The 25,705-nt window shown below is 50.2% G+C and overlaps 1 protein-coding gene across 1 annotated transcript in view; it reads right to left on the reverse strand.

Moving 5' to 3' along the window:
• Positions 1-340: 340 nt before the first annotated feature.
• Positions 341-25,705, reverse strand: part of ACOT7 (acyl-CoA thioesterase 7) — a 181,076-nt gene continuing 155,711 nt past the window's right edge. The window contains exons 8-9 of the mRNA XM_007942577.2: positions 24,910-25,094; positions 341-439 (exon numbers count right to left, since the gene is read on the reverse strand). Coding sequence (XP_007940768.1) covers positions 341-439; positions 24,910-25,094 — 284 coding nt within the window. The remainder of the gene's footprint in view (positions 440-24,909; positions 25,095-25,705) is intronic.

The following is a 25,705-nucleotide window of genomic DNA, read 5'->3' on the forward strand; positions in this document are numbered from 1 at the left end:
ACACCAAGGACCACACAGGATTCATGGGCCCAGCCAAACAGCAGCTTTATTAATGATGCTGGATTCCTTACATACTTGACAGTGATGGAAGTATTCCCAGGGTACCATGGAAGGCCCTGGGCATGGGTACAACACTGTGTAGCATTTATACTGGAATTATATAAATAAGCTTTGGTGTATAGGTTTTTAGGACAGAATAGAGGTTAACACTGCGTTACAAATACTTCACACAACACCAGCTTTCAACGTAAGTTGGGGATTTGGCCAAGGGGGCAACTCTTAAGGGATTCAATGCTCTGGGTCCCTTTGCTGGCTGCTCAAGGCCCCACCAGGCAGGTGTCTAGGGCTGGGGCTCTGCCTGGCCCTGCCTCTTGGCCTTCATCTGTAGGTACCGTCCTTTGCCTTCTTCAAAGCGTTTCTTCTCATCCTCTGTCTCGGGCTGCAACGACACAGAAACAGAGGTGAGTTCAGTGTCCCTGACTGGGCTCTGGGGCCTAAGCCCACCCTTGGAGAGCCAGTGGCCCTGACCATGGCACTCAACTGACCAACCCACCTGGACAAACCTTTCCGGAGGGCTCAGAGGCCCTCCACCTCTGCGGCTGCCCAGCCTTCCCAACAGACCTGCCTATGAGGGGCCCAGAGAGCCTGGAGAGGCTGAATTGTGAGAGGGGATGCTGAGAAGGGAAGCCCAGAAGGGATCCAGCATGGTGGGTGAGGGAGCCCTGTGTCTATTTGGTAGTGAACTTCAGTTGACAAACACAGTTGATGAAATGTGTATGTGTGCGTGTGTAGAGAGCTGGTCTACTGTGGGAGCCCAGGGGAACAACAGCAGATATTGGCACGAAGGACCCAGAGGGAAGTGGGGGCCGAGGGCATACCTGGGTGCACACTGTACCACATGACGGTGGCACTGTAGACTGTCATCCTCTCTATTGCTTCCTTGCTCTTAGCAATTTGAAAAGATTTAACAAGTCCCTGTCCTCAGGGTGAAGGAGCTCTGGTGGTGCAGTGCTTAAGGCATTTGACTGCTAATGAGAAAGCTGGCGGTTCAAACTCACCAGCCGCTCCATTGGAGAAAGATGGAGCAATCTGCATTGGAAACCCAATGGGGTTGGATTTCTATGAGTCAGAATTAACTTGATGGCAGTGAGTTTGGTTTGGTTTTGCATTGTACTCAGGGTGAGGGACAAGTTGACCAGGCTAGGTTTTATGGTTTGCATTTGACTGCTAACCTGAAGGCTGGCAGTTTGAGGCTACCCAGTGGTAGGTACCATGGGAGAAAGGCCTAGCAATCTGCTTCCAAAACATCAGCCACTGAAAACCCCACAGAGCATGCAGTTCGCTCTGTAACACATGGGGTCCCATAAGTCAAAGTTGGCCTGGCGACAACAGTAAACAAAACCCAATCTGACCTGCTGCCCAGTGCCCTCTTTTGCCCTCAAGAGCGGCCTCGTTTAGATGCTGAGTCACATGGTCCTGGCAGATGCCCTGGTGGCCCCACTGCCAAGTCTTCTCTGGCCTCGTTGGCCTGGGACTCAAGTTTGATGGGTTGGGTCAACTCTCTGAGATGACACTTCGAGGGTGTCTGAAAGCCAAGGAAATGGGGCAGGTGCCCTTCATCCATAATGACACCAAGCTATTTTTAGGCCCAAGTGTTTTCCAGACAAATGGTATATTGGCCGAAGAGGGAACAACCAGCCTGGGAAGTAATGTCAGGTTAGACCAAATATTCCCTCCCCGTCGGCCGCCTCTGAAACAGTGCTCTAAATGTCACCAGGTGTAAACTGTCAAACCTTACCCGCCTGGAGCCAATGGAACTTTCGGGTATTTAAGGAAATAAGCTTGGGCTCCTTACAGCCAGTCTGGTTCCCGTTTGAAGAGTCTCTGGTGTATGCAGGAAAAATGGTGGCCTTTCCAAGGCATTTCATTGAAGAATTCCCTCCTGCTGCTCTGGTTTCATCTCTGGCTGACAATTTTAATAAAATTTCTGAGGCAAAATGCCATCTGACTTAAAAGAATCGACAGAAAACGAAATGTTCTGTCTCCTTTCAGCTGGCAGTTCTAAGGGGGAAGACCCTTGAGCTTCCTTGGGGCTGGAGGGCTCAGAGCCCGCTCTGCTGCCGCTGGTGCCCCAGAAAAACATGGCCACACCTGGGGCCTCCTGCTGGGCACGGCCACAGACTCTGTGTGCACCCAGGCAGAATACCCCAGAGCAGGCTGCTCCAATGTCCATGGGTGCACGAACCACAGGCTGGGACCCATTATTTCCAATAAGCGCCCAGCTGTGGCAGTGCTGCTGGTCCACGGACCACAATTTAAGTCTCTATCCCTCTTCATCTGTTTCTGCACAAATGGAGACAGAGGGAGTGCCTAAGAATGCAAGGCCAAGGCCAGCAGGCTAGGACAGTGAGGGCCCCCTTCCCCCCCTCCTCTCCAGAGCTTGCTTGGGTGTGGCAGGAAAAACCTCTGACTCTCTTCCTCATGCAGCAGCCAAAGGCCATGTCCCAGCCAAAGGAGCAGCTGTGGCTGGTCCTTGGGGGAGGAGGGTCCTACAGGTCCAATGCACACATGGCAAATACCATGACATGCAGGTGGGGTCCAAGGGCTGGGAAGTGGGAAGTCAGGGTCTGGTGGGCTTGGTGCAGGGTTTTGCTATTTCTGGAGCAGCACGGCAGCCTGTGGGATTGGGAACAGAGGAACTGGGGAAGGGAAGGGTGTGGGCGAGCTGGACTGTTAAGGATCCACCAGCTCTAAGTGCTTGGCTGCCTGGCTCGGGCTCTGGAGCTGGCCTTCCCTGTAGCTGGCAGAGTATCTGCCTCCCAGAGAATGGAGGGAAAGAAGGCAGAAGGCTTGGAAAGGAAAAGGTCTTCTTAAAGGTGAGAGCTGGAGCCTGGCCTGGGGAAGGCTGCCAGTCTGGAAGGGGGCGACTGGTGCCCTAAGCCTGTCTGTGGAGGTCAGCGCTGCCTGATGGGAACAGGAGACTTCCTGTCTCTCCCTCTTGTGCTCCTGGAAGCATGGAGACATAGGGTGCTGGTAAGACCTTGGATCACCAATCAAGTGCTCTTGGGGCTAAAAGGAGAGGTGGTAAGTGGCTCTGCAAGGCTGACACCTTGAGCTTTGAAGCTGCTGTCAGGGTGTCCTGGATGGTGGGCAGACATGGCCCACCCAAGGCCTGGCCCTGGGAAGAGGCTGCGCACTGAGGCTGTATGGCCAGCAGCTTAGGCCAGGGGTCTCCACTTGTGACGTGGTCAGGAGAACCCTGGGGGAACAGCCCTGCCTTCTGCCTGTCTGCAGACCCTCTGGGCTGCCCACATTGCACACTCATTACAGTCCATTCCAAGCCTACAGCAGGATGAAGCTGGATCCCAATAACCAGTGGGTCTGGGTCTCATCTGAAGAGTCTTCAAATGCTCCTCGCAGGCAGACAGGAGGAGCAGGGTCTCTTGCAGCCTTTGCCCCACCCCTGGCTTCTGTTTCCCCAGCTCTGGAAGTAGATGAGGCTTCCTGGCTACCTCCTTTTTAAAGTTCCGTGGCCAAATCACATGCCAAATGGCCTCCTTATAAATCAACTAGACTTGTGGGAACAGAAGTCCTGAGAACCTGAAAGTGCATAAAGCTGTGTACTGGGTTTACTCAGCCTTTCCCAAAGTAGCCTGGCCAGGGACCCCTATCCCTAAGGGAACCGCCCCCCCCCCCCCCCGTTTGCTGAGTGAAACGGCCATCAGCTCTCCTGCTATCAGCATTCTACATGTGTCCTCAAAGCCTCCTGACAGCCCCAGGGACTCCAGACAGGATACTGGCCGTTCTGGGGAAGCTCGGCCATACTCTGCCTGGCTTTTGGAATGAGCTGCTTCCCACACAGGCCTGAGAGCATGGCCAGGGCCCAGCTGGCCCACCTCTGGGCCCTGCCACACCACAGCCTGTCCTGGAGCAGCCTCCTCATTCTGCCCAACGTCAGCCAGTCCACTCCTCTGGGGCCTGCTGTGAGTCCTGGCTCCGACCAGCCTAGCTGTACACCCGAGCCTGACTTGCTTACATGCCTCTTCTATAAAATGGACCAACATCCACTTCATGGGACTGTCGTGAAAACTACATCCTCTCCAACTGCCCATGTCAACATCAGTCTTCAAATAACAAGACAGACGGCAAAAGAAGCCAGTCATAATACATGTCCAATCGTCTCCATGAACAACTGCCTCCTTTGCCACAAGGTCAGAAGAGCTAGATGGTGCCCAGCTACCAATATTAAACATTTAGATCAAAGATCTTATAGAAGAATCCTAATCCAAAGGGGGAAAATGCAGAACAGACTGTCAAATACTCATGGAACCCAGACTTTCTAGAGCCGTCAAGGCCAGATTACCTCAAACTATTATCCTGAGGAAATCTTGAAACCTTGGACCGAAACTATCCCCTAAAGTCACCTTTGAACCAAATAATGTTGTTCGGTACCACTGAGTTGGTTTCAACTAATAATGACCCTATGTATAACAGAATGAAACACTACTGGTCCTGTGCCATCCTTACAACTGTTGCCCATCACTGTAGCCACTGCATCACTCCATCTGCAAATAACAGTTCAGCCAAATTAGAAAAGAAGGTCTGCATTAAGTGTTAACTTACACTCTTTGAATTGTACACAGAAATTGTAGAAGTCATGTATGTTTTGTTGTGTACATTTTCGCACACATATACACACACACACAGTCACAAAGGGCCATGCATTATAGGATTCTGTCCCAAATAGGCAAATGCATAGCACCTAAGTGGCCCAGCTCTCTCCACATTTACACAGAAAACTCCCAAATTTCCTATCAGCAAAGATGCTGATGCCAAAGTCATGGTGGAAATGGACCGGCAGCCCCCAGGGCCCTGGCTTTACTGACACAGGCTGCTGGCAGTGCTGGGACACATGTCCAGGGGGCCTAGGAGTGATTTTTTTTACTCCCTTTCTCAGGTGTGCTCGGAGCTATTTCAGGACGGTAACAGCAATGTTCTAGTCCAATCTACAGGTGTACTCTGGGCCAGGCCACTCACACACAGCCCAGCCCTGCCCACAGGGACAGCCATGCTTATAGCTGAGAGCCACTGCAGGCTCCTCTCCACCATGTCCCCCAATAGTGGTTCTCAAGGTGCTGATGGTGACAGCCCTCCATGTTTCTAATGACCTGATGCAGAGGCTGAACCCGGCCTCCCTTAACACTTGGATGTGTGACTTCAGAAGGACAAAGAGACATGTACTGGGCTTCTGGCCACTGGCCCAGGTCCTAGCACCAATGCTTATGACCATATGGCTAGCAGCCAGGGTGTCCTACATTGTCAACAGGAGCATAATGTCAATACTTGCACCACATTTAGGGAAATGTGACATTGAGGCAAGCACACCTGCACTTTCCCCAAGCACACGGGGAGTCCTCTTAGCACGTTATCACAGAGTTTGGGGTGAGGGGAGGGACATTCATAGGGAAGCACTAGTGTCTAGAAAAGGTGGCTCAGTGCTAGGGTTCTTGCCTTCCATGTGGGAGACATGGGTTCAATTCACAGTCAATGCACTTCAAACTCAGGCACCCCCATCTGTCAGGGAACACTTGTTTTGCTATGATGCTAAACAGGTTTCAGTGGAGCTTCCAGACTGAGAAAGACTAGGAAGAAAGGCCTGGTGCTTTACTGCTGAAAACCAGCCAATCAAAAACCCTACTGATCATAACCATCTGATCTGCAACCAATCATGGGGATGGTGCAGGCTGGGCAGTGTTTTGTTTGTTGCATGAGGAGGCCACAAGTCGGGGCCCACTCAGTGGTAGCTGGTAGCTAACAGGTGTCTGGAAGCCAGCGTGGAACCTGTGCTCCACTTGTGAGACTGAGCTGGGGCCTTATGGAGTCAGGAAGAGGGATGCAAGGTGCTGAGGGTGCAAGTGCACTGCCTGTCCAGTCCCTGCCTGTCTCACACGTGCAGCTGTAACAATACAGTTTAGAATGTCCTGAGCCCCTCCAGCTCCAGTCAGGACTCTGGCCCCTGCCTGCCACCACATCACTTCACATGGCTGTAGCTGCGCCCTCCCTCACAGCCCTACATGGCTTCAGCACCTACACTTGTGCTTCCTGGCTCTGGATCCTCTTACCAGCTCGGTCGGCGTACGGCCTGTGGAGGCAGGAGGTGGAACACAGGCTAGTCTACTTACGCTGGCCCGCAAAACACAGTAAATCCCTGGAGGTCAGCGTGGGTGGAAGGGGAAGCTGGTGCCCAGCACTGGGCCTCGAGGCTGCCCGTGCGTCTCCTTGGATGCTTCAGTTTTGCAGCTAACGCATTGGCAGGTTCTGCCTTAAGCCAAAGCCAGGGACAGCTGATGGAAGGTGTGCAGGCAGCCAGCAGGTGTAGGAGCCTGCTGGGGCCTCGTCTGCCTTCTCCTGTCCCTGTGATGGTGGCTGTGTGGAATGTTCTGGGCTCAGAGCCGGAGGCTAGGCAGGCTCTGGAGCAATATTTTGCTTCTTGAACTTGCACCTCACTGCCCTGAGCACCCCTCCCCGTCAGCTGCATATGCTGTTCAGGTGCTGCTGGGGTTTCCTATCAGATTACCCTGGGGGTCCAGCCAGCAGAAGTTTAGGAGAAAGACAGTTACAAGCAGAGGGGTCCCAACCAGCTGAGATGCTGACTCACATCCCCAGAGACGCTAACAATATATGCTGCAGGTCTGAGTCTCTACCGCCAGGTGGGAGAAGTCCCTGCCTCCCAGGTCCTGAGCCCCTGCAACAGCTCCCCGCTGGGTGTGGGGCGAACCAAATGAGAAAGCTGGCTCAAAGGCATGCTGCCCCCACCCTTAACCTAGCTGCCATCTTCTCCAGTCCCACTCCCTTCATCTGCAAAGTAAATAAATACAGAAGTTGGTGGCAGTTGCTCTTTTTAATGGTGGGCTAGGAGTGGAGGGAAAGGAAAAGCTCCTCTGAGGGTAACTAACTTTTTAAACATGCAGCCTGAGCGAAGCTGCAAGCGGGAATAAGGGCTCAGTGCCCAAGCGTTGCCTATGGCCCTGGCAAGTTCTTTCAAGGATCTGGGGGGAGTGGGACTCAGGCCTTGGCTGCAGGGGTGCCCCATGCAGCAGCTGTAAAAGGGCTAGCAGTATCTTGGTGCACAATATCGCAGGTAAAGTGGGCCCAAGAACCCTAATGGTGGCAGAGACAGGGCAAGGGGGTGAGCACTGAAGGTGGAGGCCTGTAGCCCTGGCCATGTAGCCCTGAGCGTCTGCTTCCCTCCCCAGGGCCAGGCTCTCTCATAGCAGAGCGTTATGTGGTGCTTTCCACTATGGGTGCATGGCAATTACATTGTGTGAGTGTGTGCATGTGTGTGTTTTGTGGGGTAACCCTGCTGTGGTCACAAACTCCCTTAGGGACGGGTACACTCTGGCACAGATGCCTGCTCTGAGGTCACCTGAAGGCAGCAGCGGCTTGCGGCCTGTAACCTCTAATTGAGCTCCTTCCATAGGTATGGGTGAAAGGAGGATCCCAGGGAGCCCCTCTTCACTCTTCTGGAAGCTGTCACCTGGTACTGGGTGCTGAGCTCCCTGCCCTATCTGCGGCACTGTCAGGTGCCTGGGCAGGCCTCCCCTCTCCTCCCCTCCCCCTGCTCCGGCTCCTCTTCCTGCTAGCGGTGTCTTCTGGGCTCTCTTCCCACAGAGGGGCAGCCTGTGGCTTTGCAAACCAAATGTTTTCCACTGCATTTTCTGTGCTTCGAGGACACATATTCAGAGTTTGGCACAGAGGGCAGTGACTAAGTTCCCCTCTCAGGGAAATCAATAGCTTGTCCTTTTTATAATTGCTGAAGGTCTAGTGCAAAGAGGGTTCCAGGGGTGAGAGAACAACTTCCTATGAGCCTAAGGACACAGGCTGGCTCAACCAGAAGCCATGTGGCAGCCTCTCCTGTGCTCCTGATGAGAAGCAGGAGAGGGCTATAGGGACCACGACAAAGGCAGGGAAGTCTTCTGTGACCAGACCACCTAGCATGGCCTGGTAGGGAGCCGTGTGTGTGGATAAGGGGGCTCTCTGACAGGCGATGATGGACTCCAGCATCCTGCTGTGTCCCCAGAGCCCAAGTCAGGCTGAGGACCTGACCTGGTAGTGCTGGGCCTGGCATTGGTGAGGCCTGCTCCAAGGCAGAGCCAGGCTGAGCAGGTGACAGCACCTCCCCACCCCTGCTTTCCTTGGCTGCAGGTCCGGATTAATGACCTACTGGACATACAGATACAGGGGTGAACCTGGGGACCTCCACAGGCAAGCAGCCCTAAGTCTCAAATGACAAGATCATTGAGTTATAAACTCTTTTGCCAGGAGTTGCCCCCAAGCCTACAGCACCAGCTAAGGCCACCAAAATGACTGCTCCATGTGTGGCCATGAAATCGCCCCATGTAACGGCCAGAGGGAGGCTGCCAGAAGAAGCAGGAGGCCAGGTGCCCTCAGGAAAAGGCAGCAGAGGGTGAAGGTCCCTGTCAGTGCATAGCCAGGACTCAGTCCCACTGCTGGGCCTTTGGTAGCTTCCCACAGAATGCAGGGCACATGACTCTGATCCCCATCCTGTGGGCAGGGGGACCCTTCTGCACCGTCCTACCACTGTAGGCGTGCCAGGGTCTGTTTCTATCCTGCATCTTTGAGCATAGGGTTTGGAGGTGTTCTGGGCCTCAGAGGGCCTTTGTTAAGTACCCCAGACCAATATGGGCAGAGATTCCAAGTCACCAAGAAACAGCCTTAGTTCCTACGTGTCCAGGGCAGCCTGTACTCCATTCCAAGAAACACCATGCCTGAGCTGGTTCTGCTTGAAAACCTTCTGGGCCTAGTTGACCTTTCTTGGTCTCTTTCTTCCAATCCCCTAATTCACCCTTTTTTATGTGGAGAAGAATGTGAGTGGCACAGCATGCCCTCTTGCTGCTGGCTCGGCCACAGAGGCTTCCAGAGCACTGTCTACTGGTGTGGCACTCATTCCAGGAAAAGCCGAGTTGCAAACACTACTGCCTTTGCAAGGAGCAGCCTCCAGAAGGAACTCAGTGGTTAGGCCCAGCTGCTCCCCCATGAAAGCTTGCCCTCCTATACTTTTTCACGTAATACAGAAATAGCAAGAAGTCACCTTGACTTAAAAAACATAATGAAGCAATAAGAAGCCACTATTCCACGCACAGAATCTACTAGCATTTTAACAAGAAAATGCACATTGTTGGTGAAATTGGCCCCAGACACACTGATTGGGTGTCTAAAAAGCACCGAGACTGTTCAAGTAAAAAAGAGGCAAGTACATGGTGGCTAGGACATCATATGAGGGTCTTGGGCTGCCATGACAAAGGACCACAAACTAGTGTCTTAGTGCTGTAGAAATACCATGAGTGGCTGGCTTTAATAAACAGAAATTTATTTTCTCAGTTTAGGAGGCTGGAGGTCCAAATTATCCAGGCTGCTGGCTCTAGAGGGTTTTCTCTCTGCTGGCTCTGGGGGAGGGGCCTTTGTCACTTTGAGCTTCTGCTCCTGGGTGATCTTCATGTGGCTTGGCATGAGTCTCCCTCCATCTCTTCTTCTCCCCCTTGCTTGTTTAATTTCTTTTATATCTCAGAAGGGATTGACTAAAGACACACCGTGACATTAATCTTGCCTCATTAACATAACGAAGACAACCCATCCCAAATGGGATTATAACCACAAGCACAGAGGTTAGGATTTACAACATGTATTTTTGGGGGACATACTCATACCATCACATGAGTGGCCACAACAACAGAAATTCATTCTCTCACAGTTCTGAAGGCCAGAAATCCGATATCAAGGCGCTAGCAGGGATGGTGCCTCTGAAGCTCCAACAAAGGATCCCTCCTTGTCTCTCGCAGCTTCTGGTGGCCCCAGGCATTCCTTGTCTTGTGGCAGCGTCACTCTAGTCTCTGCCTTCGTCTCTACATGGCTTTCTCCTGTGTCTGTGTTTTTTCCTCTTCTGTCTCTTGTAAGGATACTCCTCTTTGGAATTAGGAGTCCTTGGGTACTGCACACGGTTAATGCATTTAACTGCTAACCAAAAGGTTGGTGGTTCAAGTTCACTCAGAGGCACCTCAGAAGAAAGTCCTGGCAATCTAATTCCAAAAAATCAGCCACTGAAAATCCTACAGAGCACAGCTCTATTCTGACACACATGGGGTCACTAGGGTCACTAGGAGTTGGAGTCAACTGAAGGTCATTGGACTCAGGGTTCACCCTAATCGAGGATGGAGCTCTGGTGGTGTAGTGCCTAAGGCATTTGACTGCTAACCAGAAGGCTGGCGGTTTCAAACCCACCCGCCACTCCTCAGGAAGAAGACTGGACAATCTACTTCCGTAGTGATACTGCCTCGGAAACCCAAGGAGGTGTCGCTATGAGTTGGATCCAACTCAATGGCAGTGAGTTTGGTTCTAATCGAGGATGGCCTCATCTTGGATCCTGACCTTAATCACAATGACCCTTATTTTAAATAAGGTCGCATCCTGAGATTCCAAGTGGACATACTTTTTCTGAGGGCCACTGGTGGAATAAAAGTCTGCATGCTCTTGTCCCTGCCCACCTTCTGGTGCTCACACCCTTGTTTCAGGCTACGTGGCCTCACAGGCCATTAGAAGTCCCTGAGGATGAATCAACCCAGTGATAAGAGCAGCTTCAGGGCTCTGGCATCTCCCCCTCACAAGACAGACACCCTGCCAGACACATCCAACACAAAGGAAAAAGAGCCTGACACTGATCAAGACGCTTCATGAATATTCTAGTCTGTGACTCACTCCTGTGGGCTGTCAGCAAGGTGGAGGCAGGGACCAACTTCCCTCACTGATGGCCAAGCCCTTCCAGGAACAAACGTGGTATCTGCTGTACTCCAGTAACATCTGCATTTCTTAAATGTCAGCAATTAAAAAATTATTCCAGAAATTTAACTTTGGCTAAACAAACAGAGGGAGCAGATACCAAGTACTGTCACTGTAAAGCTATTGGTCTTGGCAGCACATTTTCCTGGGATGTGACCCTATGGACAGATGGAGTGTTCCCTCCCAGTGACGCCTTTGTTAGCTTGGGAAATTCTTGACGATTTTGACCATGGCTCCTTACCCCTGCAGAAGCCTGTGGCCTTCAGGTCACCCAGGACATCTGTAGAGCCTCTCCTAGCTGTGCCACCTGCTCTGGAGCTCAAAGACCCCAGGCCATGAAAGTAAGAGCCCCATGTAGGGACTCTCTCAGACACTGGGGGATGTCCGTTCCCTCAGCCACATCGGCTGAGGGGGCTGTATGGAGCCATTCTTCCTCCCCCCCCTTCCCTGACCTGGCTGGATGAGGTCAGGAGAGGCATCAGCATCTCTCCTGCTGGCGCCTCTTTGTGAGGAACAGCAGGACCCCTGTCAGTCCTGGGGTGGGGGTCTCAAAAGCTTTGCCCCTTGCTTCTTCTTCCAGTTAGACCATCACAGAAATAGTGCTGTCTCTCTCCTACACAGACGGCAACCACACTGTGAACAGCCTCCCCATGGACCTGGTTAAGTGCTCTGTGAACACACACCAAGGACCATATGGGATGTCTAGGTGGAAGCATGCAACAGTTGACAAAATATAAAAAATACACATTTCTATTAATGGATGTTAGTGAGCTGAAGTGAATCCGACAATCATGGTCTACTAAGTTGGGCTGTGAGAAAGAGGAAGCCCCTCAATGAGATGGACTGACGTAGGGCACAACCACGGGCTCAAACATAGCAATGATTGTGAGGATGGTGCAGGACTGGACAGTGTTTTGTTTTGTTGGGCATGGGGCATTGCTATGAGCTAGAATTGGTTCAATGACACCTAACAACAGCAACAACAACAATAAAACTATGCCATGAAAAATAAACTGAAAAGGAATGGTGTTACATTTGTCATTAACAAGGACATTCAAGATCTATCCTGAAGTACAATGCAATCAGTGATAGGTTATACAGATATCACAAGGAAGACCAGTTAACCCCGCTAGTACTCTAATTTAAGTGCCAAACACTAACATCAAAGATAAAGAAATAGAAGATTTTTATGAACTCCTGCAGTCTGAAACTGATCAAACATGAATTCAAAATGGATTGATAAATTACTGGCGACTGGAATGTGAAAGTTGGAATCAAAGAAGGATCAGTAGTTGGAAAATACCTCAGTGATAGAAATAACACCAGAGATCACATATGATTCTGCAAAACTTAATGACATACTCATTGAAAACACTTCTTTCTAAGAACACAGTTGATGACTATACATGTGAACCTCACTGGAAAGATTACACAGGAATCAAGTCAATTACATCTGTAGAAAGATATGATGGAGAAGTTCAATATCAGTCTAGACAAAGTCCCAACCCACCAGCCACTCCTCGGAAGGAAGCTGGGCAATCTACTTCCGTAGTGATACCGCCTTGGAAACCCAAGGAGGGGTTGCTATGAGTCGGGTCCAACTAGATGGCACATAACAACAACAAAAAACAAGGCCCCATCCAAGAGGCAGGAAGGAGGGAAAGCCGGGGATGAGAAGGTGGTAGGATCCAGGTAAGGGGTGGGAGACAGCCCCCACCCAAAGGCAGGAAGGCGGGAAAGCCAGGGATGACAAGGTGGCAGGATCCAGGTAAGGGAAGGGTGGAGAAACTTCTAACAGCTAAGGGGGATAAACTTGTCTGTCAGTTTGTCGTACTGTGGTGGCTTGCATATTGCTGTAAGGCTTGAGGCTGTGCCACCGGTGTTTCAAATACCAGCAGGGTTGCACATAGTGCAAACGTTTCAATGCATCTTACAGACTGAGACAGACTAGGAAGAAGGAAGATGCCACCCACTTCTCAAATAATTGGCCAGGGAAAACCTTACGAACAGCAGAGAAACCCTGTATGATACATTACTGTGCAACTTTACGAATAGCCCAGAAACACTGTCTGATACAGTGCAGGAAGACAAGCTGCTTAGTCAGAAGGCATTCAAAATATGACTGGGAAAGAGCTGCCCATCAGAGTAGAACCAATCTTAATGATATGGATAAAGTAAAGCTTTCGGGACCTCCATTTGCTGATGTGGCACAACTCAAATTGAGGAAACAGCTGCAAACATCCATTAATAATTGGAACATGGAATGTATGAAGTATGAATCTAGAAAAATTGAAAGTTGTAAAAAATGAGATGGAACACATAAAGATTGATATCCTTGGCATTAGTGAGCTGAAATGGACCATTTTTGGCCATTTTGAATCAGACAACCATATGATCTACCATGCTGGGAATGACAATTTGAATGGCATGGCATTCATCATCACAAAGGATGTTTCAAGATCTGTCCTGAAGTACAACGCTGTCAGTGATAGGATAATATCCATATGCCTACAAAGAAGAGCAGTTAATACTACTAATATTCAAATTTACACAGTAACCACCAAAGCCAAAGATGAGGAGATTGAAGATTTTTATCAATTTCTGCTTGACCAAACATGCAATCAAGATATATTTTCACTGGTGACTGGAATGCAAAAGTTGGAAACAAAGAAGAATCACCAGTAGTTGGAAAATTTGGCCTTGGTGACAAAAATAATGCTAGAGATCGCATAACAGAAGTTTACAAGACCAATGACTTATTCCTTGCGAATACCTCTTTTCAACAACACAAATGGCAGCTATACACGTGGACTTTGCCAGATGGTCTACACAGGAATCAGGTTGACTACATTGGTGGCAAGAGGCGATGGAGAAGCTCAATATCTTCAGCCAAAACAAGGCCAGGGGCTGATTGTGGAATAGACCATCAACTGCTCATAGGCAAGTTCAACTTGAAGTTGAAGATAATTAAAACAAGTCCACGAGAGCCAAAATATGACCTTGAATATATCCTTTCTGAATTAGAGACCATCTAAAGAATCAATCTGATGCATTGAACACCAATGACCGAAAACCAGAAGAATTGTGGGAGGATATCAAGAACATTATCTGTGAAGAAAGTAAGAGGTCATTAAAAAGACAAGAAAGGAAGAAAAGACCAAAATGGATGTCAGAAGAGACTCTGAAAATTGCCCTTGAGCAGAAAGTAGCTAAAGCAAATAGAAGAAATGACAAGATAAAAGAGCTGAACAGAAGATTTCAAGAACAGCTTGACCAGACAAAGCCAATTACTATAATGAAATGTGCAAAGACCTGGAGTTAGAAAACCAAAAGGGAACAACATGCTTAGCATTTCTCATGCTGAAAGAACTGAGGAAAAAAATTAAGCCTCGAGTTGCAATATTGAAAGATTCTATGAGCAAAATATTGAATGATGCAGGAAGCATCAAAAGAAAATGGAAGGAATACACAGAGTCACTGTGGAATTTTTGGAATACCAGAAGGAAATGGTAGCACTTCATCCATTTCAAGAGGTGGCATATGATCAAGAACCAATAGTATTGAAGGAAGAAGTCGAAAGTGCACTGAAGGAATTGGTGAAAAACAAGGCTCCAGGAATTGATGGAATACCCACTGAGATGTTTCAACAAACGGATGCCCCACTGGAGGCACTCACTTGGCTATGCCAAGAGATTGGAAGACAGCTACCTGGCCAACTGATGGGAAGAGATTCATATTTGTACCCATTCCAAAGAAAGGTGATCCCACATAATGTGGAAATTATCGAACAATATCATTATTATTGCATGCAAGTAAAATCTTACTGAAGATAATTCAAAAACAGTTGCAGCAGTATATTGACAGAGAACTTTCAGAAATGAAAGCTGGATTCAGAAGAGGATATGGAACAAGGGATATCATTGCTGATGTCAGATGGATCTTGGCTCAAAGCAAAGAATACCAGAAAGATGTTTACTTTCTGGATAACACTGAGAAGAATGAGAATTCCATAACACTTAACTGTACTCTTGAGGAACCTGTACATAGACCAGGAGGCTGTCGTTTGAACAGAAGAGGGGACCATGATTACTAGAATTGTGGTTATCCTCCATTTTGTGATCTGAAGTAATTATCCTCTATTGTGTGTTGTAAATCCTGACCTTCATGTGTTAATGTTACAATCATGTTAATGAGGATTAGGTTGTTTGTTATGTCAATGAGGCAGGATGAGGGTGGGATGCACTCAAGTCACACCCTTGCTTGAATCACACCTTTTATCTTACAAGAGAAAAAAAGAGAGAGAAGCAAGTAGAGAGAGGGAGACCTGACTACCATCAAGAAGAAGAGTGTGTCCTTTGGATCTGGGGTCCCTGAGCTGGAACCGCCTAAACCCAGGAGCCAGAGAGCTGGTAACACCAGAGGTGGTGAGACAATGAGAAGCAGCGGTAGAGAAACAGCAGCAGCAGAATTGAGAGACTGGCAGGAGACTGCCCAGTGAGCTTCTCACAAGTAGTGAGAGAGTTGAGTGTCTCTGGGCCAAGGCTTACTGGTTTGAGTGCAGTGACTGTGGGCACTTAGTGGAGCTAAAGAACCTTGTGACACTTGCCCAAGAAGGCCTCAAGCAGGGCCCATCAGTAGAAGGCAAGAAGAGGCTGTCCTGACTGAATAATTGTATCCTGAGTCATTTCTGATCCTGAATCGTAACCTGTTATTTCCCCAATAAACCCCATAATCTTGAGTATTGTCTGTGAGTTCTGGGTGGCCATTTCAATGAATTATCAAGCCCAGCAGAGACACAGACAGTGCTATGGGAAGGACGGCTATGTGAGAATTGGTATAATGGCTGGAGAGAGGAGGTATGCCTGACCTCTGCCTCATAGGAATCAGCCTTGGGCTGTCGATACTGATAATGATTCTTCTCCCACCTTGTGAAGTAAGATGAGGAAGTCTGATGCTGGTGCCTTGTCATTTTTACAAATACATCCTGCCTGAATTTAGAGACCATCTCAAGAATAGATCTGATGCGCTGAACTCTAATGGTGAAGATCAGAAAAGCTGTGGGAGGACATTATACATAAAGAAAGTGAAAAGTCATTAAAAAAGACAGGAAAGGACAAAAATAGGTGTCAGAAGAGACTCTGATACTTGCTCTTGAGTGCAGAGTAGCTAAAGTGAACAGAAGAAATGATGAAGTAAAAAAGCTGAAAAGAAGATTTCAAAGGGTAGCTCAAGAAGGCAAGGTAAAGTATTATGATGAAATGTGCAAAGACTTGGAGTTAGAAAACCAAGAGGAGAATACACTCGGCATTTCTCAAGATGAAAGAACTGAAGAAAATATTCAAGCCTCAAGGTCCATTACTGAAGCTTTCTATGAACAAAAAACTGCAGGACACAGGAAGCATCCAAAGAAGACGAAAGGAATACACAGAGTCACTGTACCAAAAAGAACTGGTCAACATTCAGTCATTTCAGGAGGTAGCATGTGATCAAGAATCGATGGTAGTGAAGGAAGAAGTTAAAGCTGCACTGAAGGCATTTCTTAAATGGTGAAAAACAAGGCTCCTGGAACTGAGGAAATACCAATTGAGATGTTTCAAAAAAACAGATGCAGCACTGGGGACATTACTTAACTATATCAAGAAATTTGGAAAACCGCTACCAGGCCAAAACCGATGGAAAGAAATCTAACGTGTGCCCATTCCAAAGAAAAGCGATCAAATGGAATGCAGAAATGTCAAACAATACCATTAATATCACATGATAGCAAAATTTTGCTAGCAATAATCCCAAAACAAATGCAGCTGTACAATAATAGAGAATAGCGAGAAGTTCAAGCTGGATTTAGAAGAGGATGTGGAATGAGGGATAGCATTGCTAATGCCAGATGGATCTTGGCTGAAAGCTGAATATACCAGAAAGATGTCTGTCTGTGTTTTATTGACTACACGAAGGCATTCAACTGTGTGGATCATAACAAATTATGGGTAACAGTGGGAAGAATGAGAATTCTAGAACACTTAATTATGCTCATGTGGAACCTATATATAGATCAAGAGGCAGTTGTTTGAACAAGGAAATACTGCATTGTTCAGAATTGGGAAAGCTGTGTGGCAGTGTTGTATCCTTTCACCTTACTTTAATTTATGAAGCTGGGCTGTATGACGAAGAACATGGCATCAGGATTGGATGAGACTTATTAACAAGCTGCAATATGTAGATGACACAACCCTGCTTACCAAAAATATAGACAACTCAAAGCACTTACTAATGAAGGTCAAAGACTACAACCTTAAGCATGGCTTACACCTGAACATGAAAAAAACCAAAATCCTCACAACTGGACCAATAAATAACATCATGATAAATGAAGAAGAAATTGAAGTTGTCAATTATTTCATTCTACTTAGATCAACAATCTAATATCCATGGAAGCAGTCATCAAAAAATCAAATGATGTATTGCTTTGGACAAGTCTGTTGCAAAAGACTTCCTAAAAGTTTTACAAAGTAAAGATATCACTTTGATGACTAAGGTGCACCTGATTCAAGCATGGTCTTTTCACTTGCCTCATTTGCATGCATAAGCTGGTTAATGAAAAATGAAGACAGAAGAACTGATGCATTCAAACTGTGGTGTTGGTGAAGAATATACTGTGGGTTACCTGAAGAATGAACAATCAGTCTTAAAAGAAATACAACCAGAATGCATCTGAGAAACAAGGATGATGAGACTGTCTTGCTTATTCTGGACGTATCATTAGGGAAGACCAACAGCTAGAAAAGATACCAATATTTATAAAGTGGAGGGTCAGTGAAAACGAGTGAAACCCTCAGTGAGATGGATGGACCCAAGAGCTGCAACAATGGACTCAAACATACCAACAATCATGGGGATGGCACAGGACAGGGCAGTATTTTATTCTGTTGCACATGGGGTTGCCATGAATTGGAGCCAACTTGACACCACCTAACAACAATAAATTCTTGGTGGAACTTCACTGGCTATGAGTAACCTCTGCTCTAAAAGGAGTGAGAGATGGATGGCTGTATTTCCAGTTTCTCATTGTTTCCTGTTCTATCTGTTGTTGTTGTTATGTCCCATCGAGTTGGACCCAACTCATAGTGACCCTTCCTTGGGTTTCTGAGACAGTATCACTACGGAAGTAGATTTCCCAACCTTCCTTCCGAGAAGTAGTTGGTGGGTTTGAACCACCAGCCTTCTGGTTAGCAGTCAAGTGCCTTAGGTATTTTTCTGGTCCTTTCCAGTGGCTGCAGACTGAGGCTCTGTGTCCAGGCTCATTAACCGTACAGTGCAGTGATGGGTTGAATCAGGCCTCCAGATTCAACTCCTGCACCTGGGAATTCAGCCTTATTTGGAAATAGCATCTTTGAAATGTTCAGTTACACAGCTGTGGAACTCTGTTTTGGCGGTCCCAAGGACTAATGCCAGCTTTTTGTGAACCAGGAGGAAAGGTTTGTGAGTACCTAGCCTCAAGACAAGCCATGGCGGAGGAGGCTGGTTCTGTGGCCAGATTTCCCTGGTTTGGGTTTTGGGAGCAAAGACTTGCCTCTGTTGCTTTCTCTGTGATGTAGCTGCAGGCTGTGGGGCAGGGCCCAGACCTAGTTCTTAGAGCACCCCTTGCTCCCTGTCTACCTCTTAGAGTATTGAGCCTAGCAAGTGCTGGCAGCTGTGGGCTGTGTGCACTAGGCCCTCCCCGTATATAATATTCATCAGGAAACACTGCACACAGGCTGCATTCCGTGTCAGTGGCCCTGGGGATGGAGCTAAAAATAGGCAGGAGGCTGGAGAAGAGCTGACAGTGGGGGAGCGGGTGGGTGGCCACCAAGACCCAGGTGCTCGCTCCCCTACGCACATGTCCCAGCGCCCAAGGTGGTTCTGGCCCAGTGTGGTGGTTCAAGAGGGGCTGGTGGCTGGGGCACACAACGCAAAGCACATGTGTGCAGTGTGCTGTGCCCACTACCTAGTAAGTGCCGCCAAGGTGGGGAGTCTGTCCGGACCTCCCCACAACAGCTATTTTCATCGACAGTGGTGGACCAGGGACATCTCAGTGAGGAATCAAAACCATCATTAATTAACAAGAGGAAACAGCCTGGATCAACAGGACATTGACAAGCCACTCTGCTGGCCTCTCAAATCTGGGAGCTTGGCTACCATTCAATTTGTTCAAAGGGGATATTCTTTCCCACCACCCCATGTGCAAGTTTCTGGAAAGAGCAACAGTACCCCCCAGGTGTGTAGTCAGAGGTCCTGCCCCAAAGGGTCCTTGACTGCAGGCATTCTCCCTATAGACCGGACCTTGTGGGGAGGACACAGATGGAGTGAGTGAGGGCATCATGGCCCTCCAACTCCCAGAGTCCCCCAAGTTCTGGGAGATACACAACTCAGCAAGGGTAGGGGTGGCTGGCAACTCACTAACTGATTGATGAGTACTGATCAAGCTGCAACAGTTGCTGGTCTCCTGGGCAGAGTGGAGCACCTTACAGCCTGGGGACAGCTGGTGCTGCAGATCTTGCCAGGACACCTGTCTGTTGGCTTCTAGGTGGAAGCCTTTCCAATGGAGCATCCTTCCTCCAGCTGGGCAAGTCCTGCAGGCTCCTGCCTCTTTCAGCTGCAGTAGTGGAAGGGTCAGGTTCTAGGCTTAGCACCCCCTTTAGCAGCTGGTGGCTTTAGTGTGTGACTGTCCCTGTGTTTCTTCCCTTGCTGGCAGCCAGCTCTTGTCGTGGGCCCTCTGCCTGGACTCATCTGTGCCAACTGGCTCCCTCCCACCCTAACTTCAGGCCCTTACTCAAATACAAGCCTCTTGCTGAGGCCTTTCTCAGTTTATTTAAAACTGTACCTGCACTCCAGAACCTACCTACCTGGCCCGCTTCTGGTTTTTCCCTTCCTGGCCCTCATCACCACCTATCATCCCCTGTTTTCACTGTCCTCTTCCCTCTGTCAGGGAGCACTTTAGTAAATCAGCTCATTGACTCCTATGTGGCAGTACTATCACCAGCACCATTTTACAGCTGAGGAAACTGAGGCACGCAAAGCATGTGCCTGAGGTCACACATGTGGCAACTTTTCAGCCTCAATTAGAATCCAGGCTGCCATGTCTGTACATGTGGCCCATATTGCTCCTGTGACAGTGATCTGGAGGTAGGGGTGGGGCTTTGAGGTTTTCAAGGACCTGCGGTAATCACTCCATTCAGTGGCAGCGTCCACTGGCCATATGGAGAGAGATGCAGCTGGGGGAGGTGAGCAGAGGCCCATGACCCGCCCCACTGATAACTCCTGAGTCCCACTGTGCACTGATGGCCAAGGACAGATACTGAGATGACAGTTCAGATGGTGCTGAGGACCGTGATGAAAACATCAGTGATGGAAAGGCATTGTGGGGGGCAGTGATGCTTTTTCTAGAAGGCCAGGGAGGGCCCTTCCAAGGAGGGAGTGTTTGAGAAATGGTATGGGGAGCTGGTTCTGTGGGGATCTGACAGGAGGGAGGTCTACGCAAAACAGTGTGTGCAGGAGTGCTCTGGGCATCTGAGGAATGAGAGCAGGCCCGCTTGGTCGATGCCATGCTGAGGACAAGGAGGAGCCATGAATAGTTTATGGTTCAGCCAGGTCAGGGAACAAGTCAGACTTGGATTTTGACAAGCCCACTTGGCTGCTGAGAGGAACAGGTTTACGAAGGGCAACAGTCAGCGGAGGGAGAACTTAGGAGGGGATCCAGTGAGGGGAGCACCAGAGGGGATGCAGGGGTCACACAGGAGGGAATGGTGCTGGAGCCTAGAGACCAGGTAGATGGGGGTACAGGGACTGGCAGAGACAGGAGCAGTAGGTTCACAATTCCCCCACCCCTAGAGTGGGGACACATGAGGCAGAGGGAGGGTGGGTGGGGAGGAGAGATAATGAGTTCATTTTGGGACAAGTTGTATTTAAGTCGCCTTGCAGAAAAGGCAAATGGCAGGGTTGGGCTGGGAGTTAGCAGTGAGCATAGCCAAGGCCAGTCCCAGCATGGATCCAACACCTCCAGGAGGGTGGGCGAGAAGAGCCCCACCTTTAAAAGGGGACTGTGAGTGGTCAGTTAGGTGGAGGTATGGGACTCCAGAGGCCATACTAAAGGAGGACAAGTTACATTCGGGACTGGCAGCTGGGCCCCAGTGGGGAGAGGCCAGTGTGACAGAGATGAGTGGGTCCTTGGATCCAGCCACCCTGTAGAGGGCAGCCTAGGGACAGCTGGGAAAGGCTGAGTTCTAGAAATATGAAGAGGAGGTAGGACAAGGAATTGAAGGGAAAGGGGAGTCAGCTGGGGGGCAGGGGACTTGGTATCCAGGATAGAGACATCAACATGGACAGAGACCAGATGAAGCCCCAGCAGAGAAGGTGGGGGAGCCTGCATTTAGAGCCAAAAAGGGCAGGTAGGGAAGATTCCAGAAGAAATGGTCCAAGAACCAGAAGGAAGCCCAGGGATGTATGGTCCCCAAGGTCAAGGATGGAGAAGGTGGAGGTTGAGGAATGAAGGGAGATTTGCTGAGAGCACAGGGAACAGGTCTGCACAAGGTGAGCCGACTGGTGGGCAGGCCAGGGCACTGAGGTGCTGGGGAGCAGTTCAGGGCAAGGCAGGCTCTCGGCAGCTCCCTCAGGTATGAGAGGGGAGTGGGTTTATAACCAAGGGGGGTGAGTGCAAGCCTGAGGGAAGGAACTCAGGCCTGCAGCAAGGACCCAACAGGGAGGTGGCCGGAGCAAGGACTCAGGAAGACAGGCTGAGAGGTGAAGGCCTGTTGGACCTGTAGTGGGAAGCTGGGGGAGGGAGACATCTGGAGGTAGAGGAAGGGCTGAGACAGGCTGAGGATGCAGGCCAGGAGATTCTCCTCTGGCAGGGAACCTTGCCCCACACCCAGGAGAAGGCCTGGGCCACAGTCTGGCCACTTGGGAGGGCTCCTACCCTGTCCCTCTCCTCTCTTTCAGCTTGGTTGAACCTTCCTGTCCTCAAGGCCCAGATTCTCCATCACGTCCTCTGTGAAGCCATCCCAGCCCTGCCCGCTGAGCAGCCCACAGCACTGAAGAGGCTGCACTGTCCAGGAACTCCTGACCTGCCTGAGCCAAGAGAGTCCAAGGACAGGACCTACCCAGCAAAGAGTAGGGACTCAACCATGTGGATGTGGGGAGTAGAGTGAGGAAAGGCCCAGGCTGGGGGAGGGAGGAGGCCCGGAAAGGACCTCTGGGCAGGGGAGGCTCCTCCTACCATTTTGGGGGCCACCATGGTCTCCAGTGGGATGGTCATTGGTCTCCATTCACTTATTCATTCCACCCTGGATGCTACACATTGAACCAAGGCCATGCAGCCAAGGGCCCTAGGAAGAAGGGCTTCTCTCTGGAGAAGGAGTAGGCATGGTGTGCAGGTTTTGAGAAGTCTTCACAGAGAGGCTCCTGGGCTATGGGGGTTTCTAGGGCTGCCACAGGAAGAAACAAATGGAGCCTCATTCCGGCCCTTAAGAGGAAATGAGGTTTTAAATGCAGTATGTTTATTGCTGAGACTTTTAGAGCAGGCTATTTCCATGAGGCTGAACAGCTATGTGCAGGGGTCTACATGGGCAGCAGATGTGGTGGGGGTGCAGTGAACCTGTGCAAGATGCTTCTGGAAGTAATGTTCAACCTGACACAAAAGTGCCTGGGGACCACAGCTGCTGGGATGCACACAGTCTGGCCACACTCTGCCAGCTGTTCACCCCTCTGAGGGGCAGGCAGTCTCTCTGACTCCAGCCAGAGGCTCTGGCCTCCTCACCAGACCTCTGGGCTATTCTCCATAAAGACACAGGTTCTGGTCAAGGAGAACCTAGGACAAGCCTCAGCCAGAGAAGGGGTGCTATTTACCACACCCAGCAAGTCCTAGCTCCCTGGGACCGGCTGTGGGACCTTCCACATATCACTCGGCCTTGCTGGGGGGTGGAAGGGTCTGCACAGTGTGACTGAGATGACTAGGAGCTCCCAGGGCTGATGTGCACCTGGCTGAGAAGCAGGCCAAGTATCAGCTGACTGGGCACTGGGACACTCCTGTGGGACTGTTATGGGATAGTCATTACCAGGGACTTTGGGAAGTTCATTATAAAGCCATCACGAGCCTCAGGAAAACCTGGGATGGACATTGGTCTCCATTCACTTATTCATTCTTCATTTAACACACAAGTGTCCCTCCTCCTCCATGTCTTCCCCATCCCATCCTGTCCTCAGCTGGAGGCCTACTTGCCAGGGCTCCCACTAGCTACCAGATCATGGGGATTCCAGCTCCAGGATCTCTCAACTCCTCTGCCCTATGCCACAGCCCTCCCTGGGCCCTCTTGGCCTAGCTGGCCCCAAGCCCTGATTTCTCAGTCCTGAACACTGATTGGGTCAGACTTTCGAAGGGTGCCCACCACTCAGCATACAGGCCTCAGCCAGTGCCTGGCCTTTGAAGTCCTGGAACCACGGGAAATGTGCCCCTCCCCTGCTGGAAGGCCTCCCACCAGCACCTTTCTCCTCAGTCTCATGCCACCCTCCTACCCCCATCTGCTTTCATGCTCCTGAAGGGCAGGCATGCATACAGAAGAGACCTGGGCATTTTGGAGTGAGCAACCATGGGGCCAGGACTGCCCTAGGGCCTGGTGCCTTATAGCTAACACAATCCTGTCCTCATGGAGCTTCTGATCCTGAACATAGCCAGCAAAGTCAGAGTGAAGGGCAGATATGAGGCACATTGGATGGGTGGTCAGGGATGGCTCTTCTGAGGATGTGACGTGAGCCCTGAGTAGGATGATAAGGATGCAGGCCCTGAAAGCCACCAGAAGCTACAGGATAGCAGGCTGAGGCCCAGAGGCCTTGAGGTAGCCTGGGGGCCTGTGTGGGTGCTGTGGGGAAGAGCACCAAGGGGGGGGACCAGGGAGGTGGCTAGGGTGGCTGTCCAGGTGTGATGAGGGACTTGAGCCAGAGAGAAGCAGGGAGGTGGGTCTGAGTCCAAGCATTACCAGGACTGGACGGGGGCAGGGTGGGGATGAGAGAGTGGGAAAGGAGCCAAGGAAGATTTCTGGGACCGTGGCCTTTCTAAACTGGGGAGAAGCAGAGCCATGGGCTGAGAAAGGGGGAAGGGAAACCATTAAATGTTTGTCAATGCCAACATTTTGTTTACTGAATTAAGAAAATGCTAGAAAAGCCAACCCTCCCAAGCCTCCTGGAGTCCTCCACACCCAGGCTGGTGTAAGAAAATGGTAGTGAGATGCTCGTCAAAGCCGCCAAGAATAGCAGGCTCTGAAATGGCTAATTTTATACCTCAGGTTGTAGAATCCCTGGGTGCTGGCCAGGACTAGGAAATGGGGGCCATTCACCCCCATTCCTGTGATATCACATTGAAAATTGTCTTCAGACTTCCTCTGGGTTCAAGTCACACCCAGGCCCAAGACCCACCAGCTCTAACTGCTGGGAGAAGCTCAGAGAACAGGGACTTGAGTGCCAGGCGCCTGTGTGTGAGGATGTATGGTGGGCACAGCCATTCTACCCATCTGCCTCGCCATGCTCTTTGCACCCAAGCAGAGTCAAGCCTGGCTGGCTGAGGTAGGAAGGGCCAAGAAGCCTGGAGCCCCAGCCATCAGGGTCCTATCCATACAGGAGGGAGGCCAAGGCCAAAAGAGGCCACTCCTCTGGTTTTCCACCAGGCCCCAGCAGAGGATGGAAGCCACAGTGGGGCTGTGGCCCTCGCCTCGCTCCAGTCCTTACACACTGGAGAGCCATCACTGCCCAGGCCCTCCTCAAGGCATAGTCCACCCACTCCCAAGAGTACGACTTTGATCCCCCAGGAAGTTTCTCTCTTTTCCTGTTGGCCTGATCCTATAGCCCCTGACCGACCCCCAAACCCACAGGAGAGGGAGCAGACAAGGCCTCCATGTGGGGCCCAGTTTTAATCCCCTAGGCAAGTTGGCACGGAATAGGCTGCATGAGTTTGATTCCTCTCTGGACCATGCCAACCCAGGCTACCCCACCCACACAGCGTTCACGAGGACTCCAGCTAGAGCCGACACTCACCACCAGCTGGGGCACAGGCAGCGGCTTGCCCTCCTGGCTCAGGGACACATAGGTGAAGAAGGCACTAGCAGCCCGGTACCGCTGCTGTGAGTTGTCCACCACTGGGTCAGCATCCACCAGGACCTCGATCTCCATGGACTTGTTGCTTGTGAAGGTCATGCGCCCAGAAATGGTGATGACACACCCTGTAGAGGAGAGTGAAGGTCACAATGGCCCCAAGTCCAACAACAGGATCCCCTGAGGGGGCAAGTGGGGTAGAGGCTGGGCCAAGAACTCAGTGTTGTTAAATACTACAGAAAGATGCTTGGTTAGGTAGCAGATAGTTTTAATAACTACTATGAAATTAAAATGGCAAAATATTAGAATGCTTCATTAGTAGCCTGTGAACTTTTATCTTTCTAGTGAGCAGGTGCTGGTTTTTATCATCTCCATTGAGAGTTGGAAAGGACCTTGATAGCCCTCAGATCTAGCCTCCCACTCCAGTAGGGGTCTTTCTACCTCCCCCTCAGGAGAGGTAGCACCTGCTTGAACGCTTCTAGAGTCACCCTTGCCCCCATGGGACAAGCCTCCAATCTGCTTCTGAGTAGCTTTAGGTGTGAGATAAGGCGCTCTGGTGGCACAGTGCCTAAGGCATCTGACTGCTAACCAGAAGGTTGGCGGTTCAAACTAAGCTCTGGTAGCGTAGTGCCTAAGGCACTTGACTGCTAATCAGAAGGCTGGCGGTTCAAACCCACCAGCCACTCCTCGGAAGGACAATGGGGCAATCTACTTCCATAGTGATACTGCCTCGGCAGCC

The sequence above is a fragment of the Orycteropus afer genome, unplaced genomic scaffold (genome assembly GCF_000298275.1).
Source record: "Orycteropus afer afer isolate SDZICR_OR568_19922 unplaced genomic scaffold, OryAfe1.0 scaffold00094, whole genome shotgun sequence".
NCBI lineage: Eukaryota > Metazoa > Chordata > Mammalia > Tubulidentata > Orycteropodidae > Orycteropus > Orycteropus afer.